Here is a 21,379-nt window from a genome sequence, read left to right on the forward strand (position 1 = left end):
TGAAAAAAGAAAATGTAAAATTATCTGTGCTCACAGATGACATGATCTATAAACGACCCTAAAGAATCCTAATTTAATTTTTCTGTGCTGTTTTTCTATTGTTTGTATTGTTTATTTCTGCTAAACATTGTTTACAGGACTTTCCATTTTCAAATTTCTTTTTAGACAATACATAGCTGAGTTTAAAAAAAAGAAAAGAAAAGAGCTGGAAGGGTGCTTGAGGGGCTTGGTGGGTTAAGCCTCTGCCTCCAGCTCAGGTCATGATCTCAGGGTCCTGGGATCAAGTCACACATTGGGCTCTCTGCTTGGCAGGAAGCCTGCTTCCTCCTCTCCTCTCTCTATCTGCCTCTCTACCTACTTGTGACATCTGTCTGTCAAATAAATAAATAAAATCTAAAAAAAAAAAAAAAAACCACAAAAAACAAAAAACAACAACAACTTAACTTTCCATGAGAAACAAGGAAGGAAAAAACTTAGATGAAATTTAGTAGTACAAAGAATAACAAAAATAAATCTGAAATAAAATAGAGACCAGAATAGTAACAGAACCCAGTGTACCTGAAATACTAAAACTGGCTGTGCTTTAACTTACTCAGCATTTATAAACTACCAAATCAGATAACCCAGGAATAAAAACAATAACAACAATAGATATCTAATTCCTAAAATTGCACAATTCACTAAGACTGAATTATCTACCCTCTACCAAATAAATGGGAACTCTTCTTACACCAGAAACTCGAATTTAAGTTATATTTGTAAACAAAACTCTCCCAGCACAGAAAAGCCCAAGACCTAGGAATGTTACGACATTTGATGCAGTCACTGAGTTCCCTACATCAAATCTTCTCTTTTTGCTCAGATTATTTTCCTATTTTGTGTCCTTGAGGTCAGAAAGTCCTTCCTGTTTCCTCCAGCTGGCTGTTTATTGCATCAACCCTCTTTTCAATCTCATTTATTGCATTGTTAATCTCACTGATTTTTTTTTTTTTAGAATAAAGTTTTTTTAAATATTTTATTTATTTATTTGACAGGCCGAGATCACAAGTAGGCAGAGAGGCAGGCAGAGAGAGAGGAGGAAGCAGGCTCCCCGCTGAGCAGAGAGCCTGATGTGGGGCTTGATCCCAGGACCCTGAGATCATGACCTGAGCCGAAGGCAGAGGATTTAACCACTGAGCAACCCAGGCACCCCTCACTGATTTTTTAAAAAAATTATTTATTTGAGAGAGAACAGAGAGAGAAAAAGAACATGAGTGGGAGCTACAGAGAGAGAGGGAGAATATCAAGTAGACAGCACACTGATATTGACACTGACCTGGGGCTGCATCCTAGGATCCTGAAATCACTACCTAAGTTTAAACCAAGAATCAGATATAATTGAGACACCCATATGCTCCATTTTTTTTTTCTTTTAACTCTTGTCTCTGTGGTAAAGTTCTCAGCACTCTTTTCTCAAACCTGTGAGTATCTCTATGATTGTTGCCTTTAATTCTCCAGTGCATATGTTACTGATAACTGCTTCCCTTCAATCTCTGACCATGGCCATATTTTTTTCTTTTGGGATAAATTCTTCCACCATGGAATTTTGTCTAAGTCTGCCTTCCTCTCTGTGTTATAAAAGCCAGTGATGTGTCCTGCTACATTTTTCTAGTCAGTAGTTTGCAGAGGCTCTCCTTGCCTTCTGTAGACAGAATTTGCTCCCAGGTCTGAATGTGGTCAGTTTTACCTAGGTGAGCTCTGTTCTGCTTGTGAAATGAGACCTGAAACCACCTCCACCAGAACAGAGGTTGTGCAGAACTCTCTGCTCAGGAGATGTGGTATGGGCAGGGGCCAACCTTTCTGGGCCTGAGGTAAGCTAGACTGAGATGGTCAGTCCAACCAGAGCACAGGGGCCTGGGGCTTAGGAAGCAAGCCAGCCAGCCAATGTCCTCACTAACTGGGACACTGGGACACTGCTCTGAGATTATGTCACGGGGCAGGAGATGGAAATGCTGCCATCTAACTCCTGTGTTCTTAGACACATAACCCACTGAATGTTTCCTCACAGCAAATCATTACTAGACTAGTGAATACTCTTCCCACTGTGTTCCCCAGTCATTCTTCTGATCACTGTTTGCAGGTTGTCTGTACCCAGGTTGCTTGTCTTCCTTCTCTCCAGGAGTAGCACGGCACCTTCTTGGCTCTATCCCAGACAACCCTACTGACCTTTAAAACTCTAGGCTTTAAGACCTGCTAGTTCCAACAACTCATGAAATTCAACCCCTCTTGTTTTACACACCAGGGGCTTTGCAGAAACATCCTCCTTGTGTGTTCCCTCTGTCATACCACAACCAGGGATCCCTGCCTTCCATAGCACTGTAATTCTTCCCTCCCTCAACCATGTCTCCAAACTTTCTGCCATCTATGATGTGGCCTATTTTTTTCTATAACTTGGGGAGTATGATCTATCAGTCTTCATGGCCATTTCTGGAGTACTGAGGGTGATTTGTTACATATCTAATTGTGTTCCTGAAATGTGATGTGTCTAGCGCCCCCTATTCCAAGGCCATTTTCCTCTCCTGGGAATCCTTTTTGTTAGAAACCTGTGAAAAGGGGTGCCTGGGTGACTCAGTGGGTTAACGCCTCTGCCTTTGACTCAGGTTATGATCTCAGGGTCCTGGGATTGAGCATTGGGCTCTCTGCTCAGTAGGGAGCCTGCTTCCCCCCACTCTCTCTGCCTGCCTCTCTGCCTACTTGTGATCTCTGTCTGTCAAATAAATAAATAAATAAGATCTTTAAAACAATAAAAAGAAACCTGTGAAAACTAAAAAAAATTACAACACTGAAGAATACAAACCCAACACATGAAAAATTTGTTGTTTCTACATAAAAAAAGAATTCCAAAAGTTAAGACGTAATACACTTAGAGGAACATCCCTCCACATAAAATGCTTATAATTCAACATAATAATATCAAATGTGGAACAATGAAAGCTATGAATAGTGTATAGGAATTGAAAAAAAAAATAAGTGGAAACACATTGATGGTCTTTCACTGACATACTTAAGACTATTGACCTATCAATAAAACTTCAATTGACTTGCAGATTTAATGTACTCTCTATCAAATTCCCAATGCTATTTTTGCAGAAAGAACAAAATGCACCTTAACTTTACATGGATGTCACAGGATAACACCTACCAGAATAATCTGGAAAATGAAGAGCACACATCATGATTTTAGGCATAATGTAAAGTCACAGTTATCAAAATAATATACTATAGACATAAAGATAAGCATAGAATAAGGGAAGAGTGTAGATGATCTAGACATGTATTTCTCCAATGTTACTGTGTTTGACAATCAACTGAGGCCTTGTTAAAACTCTTATTCTGATTTCGATTTCTGGGTTGGGTCTAAGTTTCTATATTTCTCACAGGTGTGTAACTGATGCCCATATTTTCAATTCCACAGTTCTAAATTCCATAAATGAATGAATGAATAAATGATGGATGGATGAATGAATGAATAAATAAAAAATAAAATAAAAATCATTGGTGGGACTGCATCAGTGGCTCAGTTGGATAAGCGTCTATTTTGGCTCAGGTCGTGATCTCACAATTTTGGGACTGAGCCCCACAGCAGGCGTTGTGCCTCTCTAGAGATACACGAAAAATGGAGAGAAATCAAAGGAGTAAGTTAGGTCTAAGATCATGGCAATGGGAATCCGTCACAAGAAATGACTTGTGTAAGGAAATGCAAAGAAAGTACAGTACAACATTTTCAGAATACATTTCAATATCTTAGTGATGTTGTGGGGGGAAAAAAGAATAGAAAACCTCAGTAACCACATAAACCATATAGCACATTGATTTTTAATACACTTCCATTTGAAATTGTAAAACTGATGAGGTGTTTAGAGAAACACAAATCATTCTATCACTCTGGTCTTGGTATAAGAAAAAAATTCTAAAACCAATAAAAAATAACTAACCATGAAGGATGAAATGATGAATTAGATTCCAAAAATATTAAGAATTTCTTTGCATCTCAATCTTAAGAGATAGAAATAGAAGTAGAGTGATAGAGGAGAAAAAAGACTCATTCTTATAATATATGTATAACTACAAAGACTAAAGAAAAAGATACCATAACAGAAAAAAAGGGGCACAGTAAGTAAGACACTTTGACAAAGAGATTATCCATAGGTTAATACCCAACTTCATACTAGTAGAGAGTAACAACACAACAAAAAAGCAAATAAAACCACAACTTGGTAACATCACTTGCTAACCCAAAGCCCGACACCAAAATCACATAAGCTACCACGTTTTAGAAGGCACGCAGATAAGCCAGAAATCCTAGGAATCACTGCTGGTATGTGTGAACAATCGTACAAGTTTTGGAGGGAAGGGTTTGGTAGTATCTATTAAAGCTGAACATATCTAACCCTAAGTACCCGGATTCCATTCCCATGTCGAACAGCCAGCAGATATGTGTACATGTTCCACTGAAAGACAAATAATAGATTTTACACGTCAGTACTAGTCATGACAGGCCTGCACGGAGAACCATCCCCCCTCCTGTTAACAATAGAATGAGGCGGCTGGTATCCACAGAACAGAACGGGATCGCTCCACTCTAATGAATTATGCACAATAACATGCAGGAAAACCAACCAATTCACAAATACTGAGAAAGAAAAAAAAAAAGCCAAATACAAGAGTCCCCACTGCCTGTTGCTATTTCCACAAAGTAAAAAAGGGAGCACAGCAATCCCTTGCCTTAGACACTGAAATGGTGCTGAGCTTAAGGGAAAAGTTACTGAGACCTCAACGGGGATTCAGAGGACAATACTGTGTTTCATGACCTCAAAGGCTTATACAGATGAGATCAGTCTGTGAAATTCCATGAAGCTGTTCATTCGTGACCTGTACACGTGACGTCTTTTTTTTTTTAAAGATTTTATTTATTTATTTGACAGACAGAGATCACAAACAAGCAGAGAGGTGGGCAGAGAGAGGGGGGAAACAGGCTCCCCACCAAGCAAAGAACCCAATGTGGGGCTTGATCCCAGGACCCCAAGACGATGACCTGGGCTGAAGGCAAAGGCTTAACCAACTGAGCCAACCAGATGACCCCAAAAATAATTTTTAAAAAATTAAATTAAAAATAGAAACAAAAGCCATATCATCAAAAACATAGATGTAAGTATGAACAATATACATATACTGACAAACTGAAATTAAAGTAGGAAGGAATTTCACACTGTGACTAGATTTCAAATGCATGCTTTAAAAAAAAATGCATGCTTTAATTTCTAGCTAAAGCAATATGTTACTGGAAACAGAATGGTCACAGAGAAAGAATGAACTGTAGAATTATTTTTTAAAATATGAACACAAGGAAACACAAGAAACAAAGAGTTAAAAAAATAGATAAAGTCTAAAAAGAAACATAAAACAACTCAGTAAATGCAGACCCAACCTCCACTGGAACAGTGAACATAAATAAAAGAAACATTAATGGTAACGGTAAACTCTGCTTGAATATATTTCACTGGACTTTTCCTGGAGCTGTAACTAGAATAGGAAGATAAAAGCAAAAAGCAAAACAGAACAAAAAAATATTCCATGTGGTAACAACCAATCAAATAACCAGCATCACAATATAAATATTGTATAGAGAAATCTTTAATATGAAAGGAGTTTATCCCTGTTATTATTAGTTTAATCTTTCAATATCAAATGTTACACTATGTAAGTATTCTACTTCATGGATGACAAACATTTTTGTGTGTATTTATACACAGAAACATAAAAATATACACACATAAACACTGGCATATAGAGAAATACGTTTAGCTTGAAACACAAAACCATCCATCACAGAGGGATGACGGCATCAAACTAGCACCTGTCTGCATCAGACCTCCATGGCAACTCTCAGTACTCAGGGGTGAGGCCAAAGCAGCCCCTGAATCCCAGAGACAAAGAGGGTCATTAGAAAAGTAAGAGGAGCGATTTCACTTTGATCACAAGGCACCTCACTAGAGCTAGCACAGCCCTACCATGTAGGACCAAAATGAACTACAGTTGTTCCACCAAGAACCACCACCCATGGGCATCCAGCATTCCCCAAATGGCAGGCCCCTTTCTGGGTGGCCCGCTGAGATCTCACATCATGGGGAACCCTGGGAGGAATCTGGTGCTGGACCAGAGGACCCCACAGACACGGGCAAGGTGGGCAGGGCTACAACAACCAGTGATCAAGGGCACCTCAGGCTCAGTCATTAAGTGTCTGCCTTTATTTGGCTCAGGTCATGATCCCGGGGTCCTGGGATGGAGCCCTGCATCAGGGTCCCTGCTCAGCGGGAAGCCTGCTTCTCCCTCTCCCTCTGCTTAGCTCCTCCCACCTGTGCTCTTTCTGACAAATAAATAAATTAAACCTTAAAAAAATAAAAAGGCGATCAGATCTTAGGAGACTGCCAGACTAGACTGTGTCCTGCCCTGCAGTCACACCAAGAGACCCCAGGGACCCTGCTCATATGAAGGACTAGATGGAACTACTTGGTCAAGGTTTGTCACCAGCTAGGCTTGTGTTTGGTCACCGCCAACACACTGCACTAGAGCATTAAGGACATTCTGTCCCTCTGTTTGGGCAGGCCTGCAAGCAGGCAGTCCCTTTCCACTGCTGACCATAGCTTCCGCTGCTACCATACCAGGATGCCTGAACATAGGCCCTGGGCGAGCACAGAGCCCATGTCATATGGCTACTGAGGAAAGCAGCGAGCCAGTAGCATGGCCCAAGTGTGGATCATAAGGTGTCTCTGCAGGATGAACAGTGAACTTGTGTTGAATAGTGATCTGCGGGGTCTCAGAGCCCAGCTTACTGTACTCTTTCTTCAACAGAGAATGGGCTTCAGTCCTGCCAATGTCTGTATGTAACCTGGGGATCCACCGAACAGGGACTTGCCAGCGCTGGCTTGGAAAATGCTCAGGGGCCCACAGCTGCCAATGGGTACATGTCTGACCCTCTGTGAACACAGAAAATAACATTAGCAATCAAATTACTGCAAATGTTTAAACTAGAAGCTGCCACAGTCCCTGGGATACTTATAGAACGAATGACAGTTGGCTGCGTTCAGATGACTGAGACTAAAACCTCTCAAAGGTGCCTTCATTCCATTCCAGTAAAGGGTACAGATAGCAGCGTGAGCAATTCCGCAGGATTCCAGGGACCATCTGGACCAGACAGACCACTGCAGTTTTCACACGCATGCAGGCTACTCAGCTTTCTTCCGAGGTTCAAAAACTACATTCAAATGGAGAACATTCCGCATGGAACAGGATGGCTGGGCTACCTTTTTCATGAAAAATAAAATCCAAAATATTCACCGAAGTCTCACATATTCCTCTGCATATTACCTACAATGTATGTCCCATGGTTACTGATGCTTTACCTACATTTTTTTAAGATTTTATTTATTTATTTGATAACAGAGAGAGAGATCACAAGTAGGCAGAAAGGCAGGCAGGGAGGGGAATGGGAACCAGGCCCCCTGCTCAGTAGAGAGCCCAATGCAAGGCTTGATCACAGGACCCTGAGATCATGACATGAGCTGAAGGCACAGGCTTACCCCACTGAGCCACCAAGGCACCAGATACTTTATCTATTTTAATGTATTTAATATCCTTAATTCTCTGTGTTAGTGATAATGTTATTGACCTTTCACTGGCCAAAATGATTCAGATACAAGAAGCTTGAGTGAATATCTCAATATTGGTAGACTCGGGGTTTGACCCTGGATACCCTGCACATCAACACGAGGCACCCTGGTCCAATGCTCTTCCAAAAGGTAACCTGTGCTTGCATTCTTTTTCATCTTTCACACTCAGTGGTTGAACCAAAAGCCCTCACATGGAGCAGGTTCCCTGAACTGGGACTTCAAAGTGAAAATTCCAGCTCAAACCACACACATGTAGCCTGAGTGGCTTTCCGGTTGACTACTTACGAACCAGACTCAGAGGTCAGGTGTCCAAGGTCATAACACAGGGAAGGCCCAGCACACAGAGGAGTCCACTTTCACACCTGGAGAACCAGAATTATGGACCTGTCCCCTGACTACATTTTGCATAGGCTAATACCCTTCTTGAGGAAGTGAGCTCTAAATGTGTCCCCAGACACTGGTTCTCAGCATCTGTTTCCTGGACAGGGACCTGAGAATGCGTAAGAAATTCAGGAGTTACACACCAGACTTATTGACATGGTAATATAGGGATAGGCAAAGCAATCCAAGATTTCAAACTGTCCTGGTGACTCTGATGCAGGCAAAATCTGATTACCTCTGAAGGAAATGTCATGGGTCATCCTAGAGTTATCCACAGGTAACGCACTCTCAGAATCCCTCTATGCTTTGTGATCATGCTACTGTTGTGACATACACTTAGACAACTCACACACTACATACATAAGACACATTTTCTTTTTTCATAAATTAATCTGACTCTAACGAAGTCTATCTTGGCTTCCTTCTTTTCCATCTCTGCTTTCTCTCAATACTCTCCTTGAGCTTTCTGGGATCACCCCAAACACACCTCTGGTTCCATTCTTGTATAAAGGCAATATAATTAGAATGAATGGGCACTTATATAAATATTTTATCAACTAAGTTATGACATGCACACGAGACATCGATACATGCCAAGTATTATATTGAGATGGAATCCAGCATTTTCACTGTCAATCTGTAGATGATGATTTTTACCGTTAGACCATAAATAATTGCAGGCTTAAGGAGCTCATCAACATTCAATTTGCATGCAGCATAAAATCCCTGAACATTGGGCGCCTGGGTGGCTCGGGGGTTAAAGCCTCTGCCTTCGGCTCAGGTCATGATCCCAGGGTCCTGAGATCGAGCCCTGCATCGGACTATCTGCTCAGCAGGGAGTTTGCTTCATCCTCTCTCTCTGCCTGCCTCTCTGCCAACTTGTGATCTCTGTCTGTTAAATAAATAAAATCTTAAAAAAAAAAAAAAGTCTTTAAAAAAAAAAAAATCCCTGAGCATTAAGATTAAGGATACTCTAAATTTTAGCATCTTTTTAAAAAACAGGTTTGGTGCAGGGGTGCCTAGGTGGCTCAGTGGGTTCGGCCTCTACCTTTGGCTCGGGTCGTGGTCCCAGGGTCCTGGGATGGAGCCCCACATCCCGCTTTGTGCTCGGCAGGGAGCCTGCTTCCTCCTCTCTCTCTGCCTGCCTCTCTGCCTACTTGTGTTCTTTGTCTGTCAAATAAGTAATTAAAATCTTTTAGAAAAAAAATAATAAATAATAATAAATATAAAAAACAGGTTCGGTGCAAAATGTGACTACCTTTTGCTCAGATGCTGAGAACCAGTTCACAGAACAAGAGTCATTTGCAAACATCTCTATGTCCACATGTGCTACACTTCCACATTTCTACTTAGACTGGCTCCTATGACAGAGTTCTGGTCCACGGCATGCTGGGAGTAGGTTTTGGGGAGGATGGCCTTCCCTGAATGAACATGAAGAGGCATCAGTTCAAATTTCTTAAGTGGAACCAGACTTACACGGTCTCCCTTGCTGCCTTCAACATGGACTGATGCCTGGTGTGTCTATGGTGGGGGGAGCAGGTATCTTGGGGCCATGAGAGAGCTCATATGAACAGAATGTCTAGGGAGGACCATATCACAGAGGAGAAATAAAAGATGAGAGTGCACTCTGTGTGTCTGAGCCATTCTATCAGGCCTGAGTACCTATCTACTCACTGTATACATAACACAAAATACACATCTTCTTTTCTATGCATACACATCAGTCTTTTCTTTTTTATTAATTTTTTTCCAACTTTTTAAAAAATATTTTATTTATTTATTTGACAGAGAGAGAGATCACAAGTAGGTAGAGAGGCAGGCAAAGAGAGAGGGGGATGCAGGCTCCCTGCCGAGCAGGGAGCCCAATCTGGGGCTCCATCCCAGGACTCTGAGATCATGACCTGAGTTAAAGGCAGAGGCTTAACCCACTGAGCCACCCAGATGCCCCACACATCAGTCTTTTCACGGTAGACCTGACCACAAAGTAACAGGTATTGAAAAATGCATTATTATCCCTCAGTTGGTCCAATGTTAAATGTGAAGATAACATGTACTTAATCTGATTAGTTTCTACAACCGATGCAAGTCCTCTTTCCGCTCAGATTAGGAGGACTGTAGGGACAGCATGGGCTGTGAAACAACACAGGGACAGCTAGCCCCCAAATTGGGTAGGCTGTCTGAAGCAGAAATGGTCACTGCTGATGATTCCATTATCACCAAGGAATTAACAAATCTGTGAAAAAAGCATCTTGCTTCTCTGAATCCTAGAAAATCCCCACCATTCTCAAGTCCCCATCTCTGTCACATTTGCTCATCACAAGTAGCTTCCTAAAGCCTTGCAGTGACCAAAGGGAGCTCCCTACAGAACTTGCCCACATCAAGAATTCTCCATATTTGGTGTTTTGTAGGACTTCTCTTCCTCTCAAACTAGGTCATCATCATGTTTTATCTGTCCTCACAACTCTTTCAGTGCCAAGTGTCTAAATCAATCCTGTGGCCCACTGATGGTGCTTTCCAAAGCTTCCAATGAAGTGGTAATGACAATGTATTTAAATCTGAGATATGGCCTCAAATTATCTTGTTACCAATGATTTACTAATAAACTAGAAAATTCCCTGGTACTTCTAAGGAGCTACAAGAGCCTGTGTGACTTGGGGGAGGAAAGAGCAGTGACGATGGGGCCTCCATAGCATAGAAAGGTAGGTCAGCTCTTATGCCTACACATCACCAGAATAGAGATAAGGAGACAGAAGAACTGGAGAAGGAAACAAGAAAATTTTACATTTCTAAATTCAGTCAGTAGCACAGCCTTGTTAAAGGGTCCTCTCCCACATGAAGAATTCGTGCCAAAGCTCTAGCCTAGACGTGTTTCATCTCTTACCCTGAGCTACATCATCACTCCTTTTTTCCCCCATTTTTTAAAACACTTTATTCAGTAGCGAGCTGACCCCAGCAATACTTCTGGAGATCTGTACCAGAGTGTTACCACCTCATGTGTGTATACTCTAATAGGTATTCCAAAAGCTCTGGCAAGGCCAAAATCAGCCAGTTTAATTGTTCCTTTGTCATCAATCAATAGATTTTGAGGTTTTAAGTCTCTGTGCAGAACTCTTCTGGAGTGGCAAAACACAATCCCTTGTAGGATTTGGTACAAATAACTCTTAACAAGTGAAGAATCCATGAACTGACCAGGAGGGATGGAATCTAAGTATTTCTTAAGATCCATGGAAAGGAGTATAGGCACCATATTTGCAGAATTAGCAACCAAAAAACCACTTTTCCATGGGGATTCAGAAATCGATCAACTCTTCAGAATTTTCAGAGCTTTGGGTACTTCCAATAATGAAGTGTGGCCAGAAGTGGAATCTTTACAAGACTATAAGAATACATTTCCCAAGTGGAAACCAGGAAGTCTGGCATCCCATGTTAAAAACTTGGATGAAAATACCTTGGATCTGCTCTCGAAAATGTTAGTCTATGATCCTGCCAAACGAATTTCTGGCAAAATGGCACTGAATCATCCTTATTTTAATGATTTGGACAATCAGATTAAGAAGATGTAGCTTTCTGACAAAGAGTTTCCACGTATCAAGAACAGATAGTTATATTTTTACTGTTAACTTTGTCTGTTTTTGTTTTGTGTATTTTTCTTTTCTTTGTTGTAAACTTAAGCTGTACTTCATCTTCTGATTTCAAAAGTGTAACTTAAAAATGTAAATATTGTTCTATATGAATTTAAATATAATAATTCTGTATATGTTTATAGATCTCACTGTAACAGCTATTTGCTACCATAATAAAACTATAAATCTAAAAAAAAAAAAACACTTTATTCATTTATTTGACAGAGAGGGAGAGGGTGAGAGCACAAGCAGAGGGAGTGACAGGTAAAGGGAGAAGCAGGCTCCCTGCTGAGCAAGGAGCCCAATACCGGACTCGATTTTGGGACACTGGGATCATGATCTGAGCGGAAGACAGAGGCTTAACCCACTGAGCCACCCAAGCATCCTGAAGTCTCTACATTTTCACCTAATCAAACTGTTACAGTGAAGAGAGCAACCTGGATGACATCACTTCCAAGAAAGGAAGGTAACTTCTCCAATCACAAAGGAAAGAGTGAATGTTATCAATTAAACTACATGGAATATCATGTGCTACCTGGAGAATTACTCCCATGTGCACATTAAATTCTGAACACCAAGTCATTTCATGCAAACTGTTCGTAAAATCCTTGAGATTTTAAGATTATGCAGGTTGAAAGAAGAGAAGAAGAGTGGATCCTACATGAGTTAACCCAGGTACACAAGATAGGATTTACATGCGGAAAGTCTCAAACCAAGATACTTGAGATTTAGGAATTATCTAAGTTCCGTACTATTCCTAAAATGAATATATAATACTTTTGCTTGCTAGGAAATCATCAATTTTGAAACCTGGAAATGTGCTCCCCAGAGCCAATATTTCTTTCCCTTCTGAAGACACAGGTGCAATACACACATCTATGTGGTTTCTCCTAGTTGGTGCTGTTACTCGAAAATCTATTTTTAGGGAGCCTGTGTGGCTCAGTGGATTAACCCTCTGCATTTGACTCGGGTGATGATATCAGGGTCTTGGGATCCAGCCCTGCGTCAGGCTCTCTGTTCAGCGGGGAGACTGCTTCCCTCTCTCTCTCTGCCTGACTCTCTCCCTACTTGTGATCTCTCTCTCTCTGTCAAATAAATAAATAAAATATTTTAAAAAATTACTTTCAGTTCAAGAAAGTGTTTCTCTCATGCAAGGAAAATATAAATTCACCAATAGATGATGAAATGAATTCTATTATTATGACAACTCCACAGACATGATACAACATACACTGACCACTGACCAATGAACTACGCAAGAGGAGTAACATAGTATGTATGCATAATATTGATAAAGACCAACGCATAATTTTTTTGGCAAAGGGCCTAAAAGTGATTTAGACTTGAGGAAAACTCACATTGTCTTAAAATCTATGGAGTTAAAAATTGTCACCCTATAATAAAACACATGGTCTTAAAATCTACTGAGTTAAAAATTGTCATCCTGTAATAAAACACACAGGTAAAAAGGAAATCCAGACGACTTGGTGATATGGGAAGTTCAAGACAAAAAGAAGCACATGATTATGGAATTGCAAAACCAGAGTGTGTCCAAATTTAATACAAAACATTTTACATAAAAAAGGATGAGTTATTTAAAAGAAAAACCACCATGTAACCGTATTTTTAATCTGTGACTATGACCCCATAAAAAATAAGCACTGGAATTATTGGTATGTCTTCACAGACAGTCAAATTGCAATGAATAATCATATCAACCAGAAAAACATCTAATGAAAAATTTTACCAATAAGGACTTATAAGACATTAAAAGTATATCATGTTATTAAAAAAGTCATCTTTTGATGCAGAATGTATAATTCACTCTGTAGAACAGTAAGCAAAAGCCTTTCATTTCCAGATGAACAATACCCCCAACACTCTAAAATATACTGACAAAGACTTTACATAAGTATTTGGATAAATTCACATATATTCTGAAGAGAGGAGAACAAAAATCTAATGCCTGACCTTCTCTGATATAAAACTACATTTATAAACAGAAGATTTTCTTAAACATGGGGAATGTACTAATTATCTACCTCACTTCTTATAAAGCACATGCCCATGTCCTATCAGGATTTGGGATCTAAAGAAACATCAGAAATGAATCTCGGGGCACCTGGGTGGCTCAGTGGGTTAAGCCTCTGCCTTTGGCTCAGGTCATGATCTCAGGGTTGTGGGATCAAGCCCTGCATAGGGCTCTCTGCTAGGTGGGGAGCCTGCTTCCTCCTCTCTCTGCCTACGTGTGATCTCTGTCTGCCAAAGAAATAAATAAAGTCTTACTAAAAAAAAGAAAAAAAGAAATGAACCTCAACTACAACTAATTAAAAAATAAAAACAAACATGGTAAAGTCACAATAACTTTATACAAAATGAAATTATGAAATGATGTAATTATTAATAAATAAGGCAACAACTGAGACTGTATTATTGGCTACAAATGTTGAGTTCCAAATGTTCTAGCCCTCCCCATGGCATTATTTAGGTATGAATTCTAGGAAACAAACAGATACATTACTTCACCACTGAGGAATTGAATACAGAGTGGAAACATTTCTACTATTAGTTCATACAAAACTTACCTGGAAGGGGAGATACCAGGATCAAGTTCATATGAAGCAAAACCAACTTTTTTGAAGGGGAGTAAAGGATCAGACCTTGTCATTTCAGGGAGGTACTTTCTGATCTGATAATGTTACTAAGTCTCAATTTTGTATAATTCAGATTAAAGCCTCCATAAATTGGAAAGCATAAATCAGAAAATATGGGATCTCTGTCTCCAGTGCTCCCAGCATTTCTGCACCAAATCCCATTATGCCCACCACTACCCTCACATGCATCTCACATGAGGCAAAACAGAATTTACAAAGGGCTCAACACTAGGGTTTTTAGAAATAGGGTGACTACCCTGGGTCCCTCATGGCAATGGAGAAGCTCTCAGCTCATGGAGGCCTTTCCACTCCCAGGGCAGTTGCCTGGCCCTCACTGTGGATGCAGTGGAGCAGCACTTGAGCTGAAGCAGAATCCCTAGAGAATGTAACAGCCTGATAATCTTGGATAGCAGATGTCCCTCAGTGACAAGGACACTAGCACCACCAGGCTTCCTAAACAAATCTCCATTCAAGGAAATTGACTCAAACCACACTTTAAGGTCCATCATCCTCCTTCACATTTGGACGTCACTTCTGTCACCCGCTTCATTCATTCCCACCTACCTGGATGGATGACTACTGTCTCCTTTCTTATCACATCCCAGAGCTGCTGCTTTTGTTCTAAAAAGGAGACAAAGTCTGGCTTGGATATAATGAGGCCTGTTTTTTATTAAAAAAGAAAGTGAGTATCACTAGAGATTCTTTCAATCACAGTTGTGTTCAGTAGAGAAGAGAGGAAACTGCAGAATTCTAGAAAAACATTTCCCACATCCTGTTGCCCAACAGACCCTTTAAAACACACAGGAGGTACTTCCAAAGTTCAAATCCTGACCTCCACTTCCAGGTACCACCTACACAACAGTGGGTGGAAACTGGAGTAGAAGTCGTGGGCAGCACCATTTTATGCCACTCAGTGTTTAGAATGACCAGGAATCTACAGAAGTGATGAAGAAGGGGAAGCTAGAGCTGAAAAGGACACATCAGGAAGATTTCGCTCTCCATCTACAAATCCCAACTTATTTCCCTTTTTGCCTGGACCTGAATTCCAGTCACTCACACAGGAATCTTCCAAGACACAGTCTTCACAGGAAGGAACAAAACCCAGAGTGGGATTTGGAAATCTGGAAGGACTTATTCTCACCCAAGAAGACAAGGTGTCCATAATTCTCTAACATCACATCCCTGTACAGTTGCCGCTGAGTGTGGGTCAGGCATCCCCACTCCTCCTCAGAGAATTCTATGGCCACATCCCTGAAGGTCAGCTGTCCCTGCAATAAATACCACAGTCACCAAGTGGCCACTGAAAGAGTTCACGATGGTCCCCAAGATGATAGGAGTTAATGTGATTAGCCAGACCCAAGACCTGACCTTCTCTGGGTACCTGTTTGTATCCTCTCACCTCTGTCCCATATTTTTCTTACCCTCGTGTTTCCACCTTATCTTTTACCTCATTCAACACCCCCCCACACAATCTCCAGCGAAACAAATGGAAACTATCCAACAAAAGTACAAACTGTCCTGAGGAAGAGCTGAGGCGGCCCAGTTTGAGCTTAAGTCCAGACTCACACCTAAGCAGATGCACCAAGGAGTAACCTATGGAGTGATCTATAGAGTTCTCTTTATTTTAGTATTAAAATCTCCACCCAAAGAGGAACTCAAAAATCATGTAACTAACATACAGAGTATGTACAGAAGTGGTTTGTGTTTTTTTTTTTCTTTAAGACTTTATTATTTGAGGGGAGCCTGGGTGGCTCAGTGGGTTAAAGCCTCTGCCTTCTACTCAGGACATAATCCCAGGGTCCTGGGATCGAGCCCCACATGGGGCTCTCTGCTCAGTGGGGAGCCTAATTCCTCCTCTCTCTCTGCCTGCCTCTCTACCTACTTGTGATCTCTGTCAAATAAATAAATAAACTCTTAAAAAAAAAAAAGATTTTGTTATTTGAGGGCGTGTGGGTGGCTCAGTGGGTTAAGCCGATGCCTTTGGCTCAGGTCATGATCTCAGGGTCCTGGGATAGAGTCCCGCATAGGGACTCATCTCAGTAGGGGGCCTGCTTCCCTTCCCCTCTCTCTGCCTGCCTCTCTGCCTACTTGTGATCTCTATCAAATAAGTAAATAAAATCTTAAAAATAAAAGATTTTATTATTTGACAGAGAGAGACAATGAGAGAGGAAACACAAGCAGGGGGAGTGGGAGAGGAAGAAGCAGGCTCCCCATGGAGCAGGCCCCTGGGATCGTAACCCAAGAGGAAGGCAGATGCTTAATGACTGAGCCCCCCAGAGGCCTGAGAAGTTTTTTCTTGAGACTCTTGTGTCACCTTTTGCCCAGCTCTACACAAGACCAGACTCTACTTTCTGAACATCCACCCTAACCCCAAGTAACAGGAAATCCGTCCCCCTTGCTCTGTCAGTGTCTTATTTGGAACTTATTCCTTGTGATGCACCCCACCTTTTTTTTTTTTTTTAAGGCAAATCAAGTTTCCATTGTGTGACCACCATCACCCCATCCCTGTGTACTTTCTGTGACTCACCAAGCAGTGAACCCATGTTAGTCCCATTTTATTAGGACAACTTGTTCTGCCCTCAAGACTATCCTCCTTTGTACAGGAAGATAATTATTAACTCAGTAAGAGGCGCTAATGTATTCTCTGGCTTTGAGGTAAGAGGATGCCACAGGATCCACAAAATCAGTATAAATACTGTGTGTTCATCCAAAAAACTTGTTAAATTAAGGCATCAACAGAGGCATACACATTTTTTATACCGTGTTAACATCATACAGTGTAAGTAGTGTCTGCTTCTTAGGTGGGATGTTTTAGTGGGTTACAAACATACTTATTAAATTCTAAGAGGGCAGGGGAGATCTTACATACATGCAAATTCTGTTCTGGAGTACTGGGTTGGAATGCGAGTCTGCATTTCTCAGAGAGCAATAGCCCAACCGCCAAGGGATACGTTTTGGAGTAACAAAGAGGTAGAACTCCGAGGAGGAATTCTTGGAGGACTTGGAACAGAAATGTGTGTTTGTTTGTTTGTTTAAACTGGTTTTCATTTTTTTTTTTTTTATTTGAGAGAGAGAGAGAGAGAGAGGGAGAGCGTGCTCACACAAGAAATAACAAGGCTGGGGGGAGAATAGAGGGCCGGTAGCAAAGGGAGAGGGATAAGAAGACTCCCACCTGAGCAGGGAACCCAACACAGGGCTCCATCCCAGGACTCATGGCACCATGACCCAAGCCAAAGTCGGACAGTTCACCGACTGAGCCACCCAAGCATGCCTGAGTGGGTTTTATACCAATTATAGATTCTACTGGCAAAGCCAGAAAGACAACAACAATCCTTTCTCACCATTTCCTAGTTTCTAGAGAGCTCCTAACACTTGTTCATAAATTAAGGGAAAATGCATAATAACCATCTCAGAAAATAAATACATTATTCAAACATCCAGTGACATGCAAGGGATCAAGATTTCACCAAGGGCTGTGACCTAGAGTCACTAAAATGACACAGAGGTCATTATGCAGAGAGACCCTAAAGCAGTGTTCATAGCAGGGGTCAAACCAGAGAAGAACGAGGGAAACAAGAACTGATTCACCCAGCACGGATCTGCCATTGTACATTCAAGGACACACCCAGATATTTAGAAAGTGGTTACCCCCAAAGGAAAAGTGACAGAATAGAAACTTGTCATGTCGACTATTTTAAGAAACATTTTCAATGAGACGATACATAAATCTTTTCCCCCATGATTTATGTCTTTTATTCACATTGTCAACACAAACACACAGAATGATAGAAAGAGAACAGCTCTTATTTCTGAGTCTACTAGGATGAGGGATAGAAGCAAATAATGTTCACCTGGAGCCCAGAAGTCTGACCTATGGTCTCTATGGTCTCTATGGATGGCTCGAGAACCATCACATAAAGGCAAACTGCTGCATTCCGGTTAGATCTTGTGACTGCCTGTACATTGCAGCTACAATTAATACAGAACTCATTAGCACCAGAGAAATCTTGCAAAAGTAGTACAAGTACACATTCGAAGAAACAGTGATGATCTTACACTCCCTGCACACCCCCATGAACACTAAGCAGAGAACCACCAGGTTCATCACCACCTGGCCAGAAATCAAGAGCACAATGCTTAACCCACTGAGCCAACCAGGTGCCCCTGTTTTTCACATTTTAAGGAGCAAGACTCACTCCCTGGGATTAACCTGCAAACTCTCTGAGTGATTCTGGATCTCCTATCCATCCTGTTTATGCATTTTCTTAACCCTGGGATGCACAGAGCTGATAAAGCATTCCCATGGGACATAAATGAAAATGCTTTCCTCCGCTGATGTCCCAAGGAAATATTTTCAATACTTACCGGACTTTACTTAATTCAAAGTGACAATGGTTGGTGTCCTATTGGAACGCAGGTTCTAAGAAGGCGGAGAAGGATCTGGGATTCTGGGGAGAAGGGTTCTAAAGACCTAACTTTGAGTATTATTTCTGAAAAGGTTTTAAAAATAGGTACAAATATAAGGAAGAAACATCAGAGCTACAGAAATCAAGATTCGTAATTTCTAAACACGAGGAATTTCCGGAGAAAAGAATGACGTGACCTGTGAACTGGGACTCACGACTTACAGAGCACCCAGCCATTTCTGCTCTCGCATCATTCTCTAGATTTCTTTCTCACAAGGTTTCTGCAGAGAAATCACAGCTGTGTCACAGAACTGCTTTTAACATCGCCAATGGAGACTCTTCACCTGAAAATGGCTCAGCTACCTGCAGGATCCTAAAATGCAGAAAAGGCCCAAATTCCTAGCCTTTGGGTCAGGAGCTAGTCAGAAACTGTGAGTGCCTGCTGGGAGGGCAATCCCTGCCTTTTCCTTCTCTGCTTTCAGGGGCGTCTCCCCTCCCACAGAGCCCACAACTTTGGCTTCAGTGTAGGAACCCTGTTCTCCACGGACCTAACCCTGCAGACTCGTGGAGCAGAAACCCTCTTACCCCTCCAGAAGCCAAAGCCCCCTCTCCACTAGTAAAATAAGCCGAATAACCTCGTGCTCACCGCGGCCTCACTGAGAATCACCTGGAGCCCGTAATTAACACAACAATGTTGTCTCCACCCAAACCGACAGACAAACTGAGAGGGAGGCCAACAGATCGGATCCTTTTAAATCTTCCAACCTGATCCTATAGGGAAGCATCTGGGAGGACACCATGCAAAGCAGGGGAACCAAGGCTGGGGCTGGGAGCACAGTTCGAGCCCTGCCTTCTCCAGAACCACAATTTCTGGAGACTTCCTCCTTCTCCTTCCATCTGGACCCAACTTTCCCATAGAAATGCAAATGTCTCTTTCAAAGTAAACACAGGATTTCAGAGTTTTTCCTTTATCTGCTGTTTCTTTAAAATACCAGTCTGTAATAATCTTTAGACCAAGGAAACACATTTTAGGGTGACAAATTGCTCCCCCTCCATAGGTAAATGTTTATTTCCATAACTACCTGCCACACAATTTTCCAAAGTGGATGTATGTTTTTACCCTCCAATCAGTAATATGATAATTCTTTTTTTCTTTTCTTTCTTTTTTTTTTTTTTATATGACAGATTCCAAGTAGGCAGAGAGAGAGGAGGAAGCAGGCTCCCCAGTGAGCAGAGAGCCTGATGCAGGGCTCAATCGCAGGACCCTGGGATCATGACCTGAGCTGAAGGCAGAGGCTTCACCCACAGAGCTACCCAGGCACCCCCAATATGAGAATTCTAATTCTTAGCATTCTCACTGAAATTTGGTGCTATTTTATTTTACTCATTCTAGAAAATATTAAGTGCTTTCTCAACTGTAAAATAGGAAAAGGTGTTACTACAGTTGTCCTGATGCCTGAAAAGGAAACCACTTAAAAACATCAAGTTGAATAAATATGCAAATGGCTGCATCAATGTTTCAGCGAACTCCAGGACAAGCTAAGCAACTTTCTTTCCCTCTCTTCGGTAAACCTCCCCTCTTCTCATCTCATCCCCTCACTTCAGGAAGCTGGTTCCACCCTGACAGCGTGGTAAACATGACTGGCAGCACAGACACAATTCCTCTGGAATCTCCCTACAAAACCTTGGCCCCTTCTTCTGGGTGGGCTGCAGTTTTCATGGCCCTGACCTGCTGAGGCCTCCTTGGCTGGCAAAGCAATGAAGCACTGGCTGCCCTCAATCTTCAGTTCTGTGTTCTGTTCTGGGGCTTGTTAGGTCCCCCCAAGAATGGGTCCATGATTAAACGTGTGAGACTGATATAAAGCCAAGGTCAAGCAAAGCTTTATTCTGCCCCAAGCATCAAGAATCAGACCGAACGTTCGGGGACACACCTCTTACAAGAGAGGGCAAACTTTCTCTGTTGCACAGACTGACTTTTAAGGGCAAAGGCCATGTGGTTGGGCCTGGCCATGCACAGGTGGCCAATGAAACTGTAACACACAGAGAAAGCTGCACAGTCATGCTAGGTGACCAATTGAATGACAATTTACCTTAGACATTTGTGCCAGCCTATCACCTTGCTCAGAATTGGCACCCAAAAGGTACCCAAAGGGCAGGGCCCATACTCCTTGGTAACTAGGAATAAAGTACGCATCCCCCCACTGATCGGATGTCTCCACCTGGCCTGACCCACCCTTGTATCTGGGCTTTGTAACCTGGGGCTGGTTTCTGGGACTTGTTTTTTAAGTAAGTCGCCTGGGGAAAGGGGAGCAGGGACAGTTTAAGGGTTAAACAACAAGGTTATTGTTTAACCTTAACGGAAGGCTCTTGCTAAATAGATCCTTACAGGTTGAAGTGTGGTCAGTTCACACAACGGAATGAATGTGAGGACAGGAAAATTTGTTTTTCTTACTCCATTCTCCATTCCTTGGTTTGCTGAATACTTAAAATGAGGTAAGACAGATTCATGAGAAAAAAATAATAATTTCTTAATTATGAGAGCCTGAAAGACATGAGGTTCAAAGATGAAATCGACAACGAATACTGCATTGCTGTCCAGGTAGACA

At 41.6% G+C, this 21,379-nt stretch overlaps 1 protein-coding gene across 1 annotated transcript; it reads right to left on the reverse strand.

Moving 5' to 3' along the window:
* Nucleotides 1–14,917: 14,917 nt before the first annotated feature.
* On the reverse strand, nucleotides 14,918–15,650 carry LOC131817688 (KRAB domain-containing protein 5-like; the record flags this gene model as incomplete). The annotated part of the gene is made up of 2 exons (XM_059151220.1): nucleotides 14,918–15,027; nucleotides 15,509–15,650. Coding segments are annotated over 2 exons (252 nt in total), but the record flags the coding sequence as incomplete, so codon positions are not given.
* Nucleotides 15,651–21,379: the final 5,729 nt, after the last annotated feature.

The sequence above is a fragment of the Mustela lutreola genome, chromosome 16, assembly GCF_030435805.1.
Source record: "Mustela lutreola isolate mMusLut2 chromosome 16, mMusLut2.pri, whole genome shotgun sequence".
In the NCBI taxonomy this organism is placed as follows: Eukaryota; Metazoa; Chordata; class Mammalia; order Carnivora; family Mustelidae; genus Mustela; species Mustela lutreola.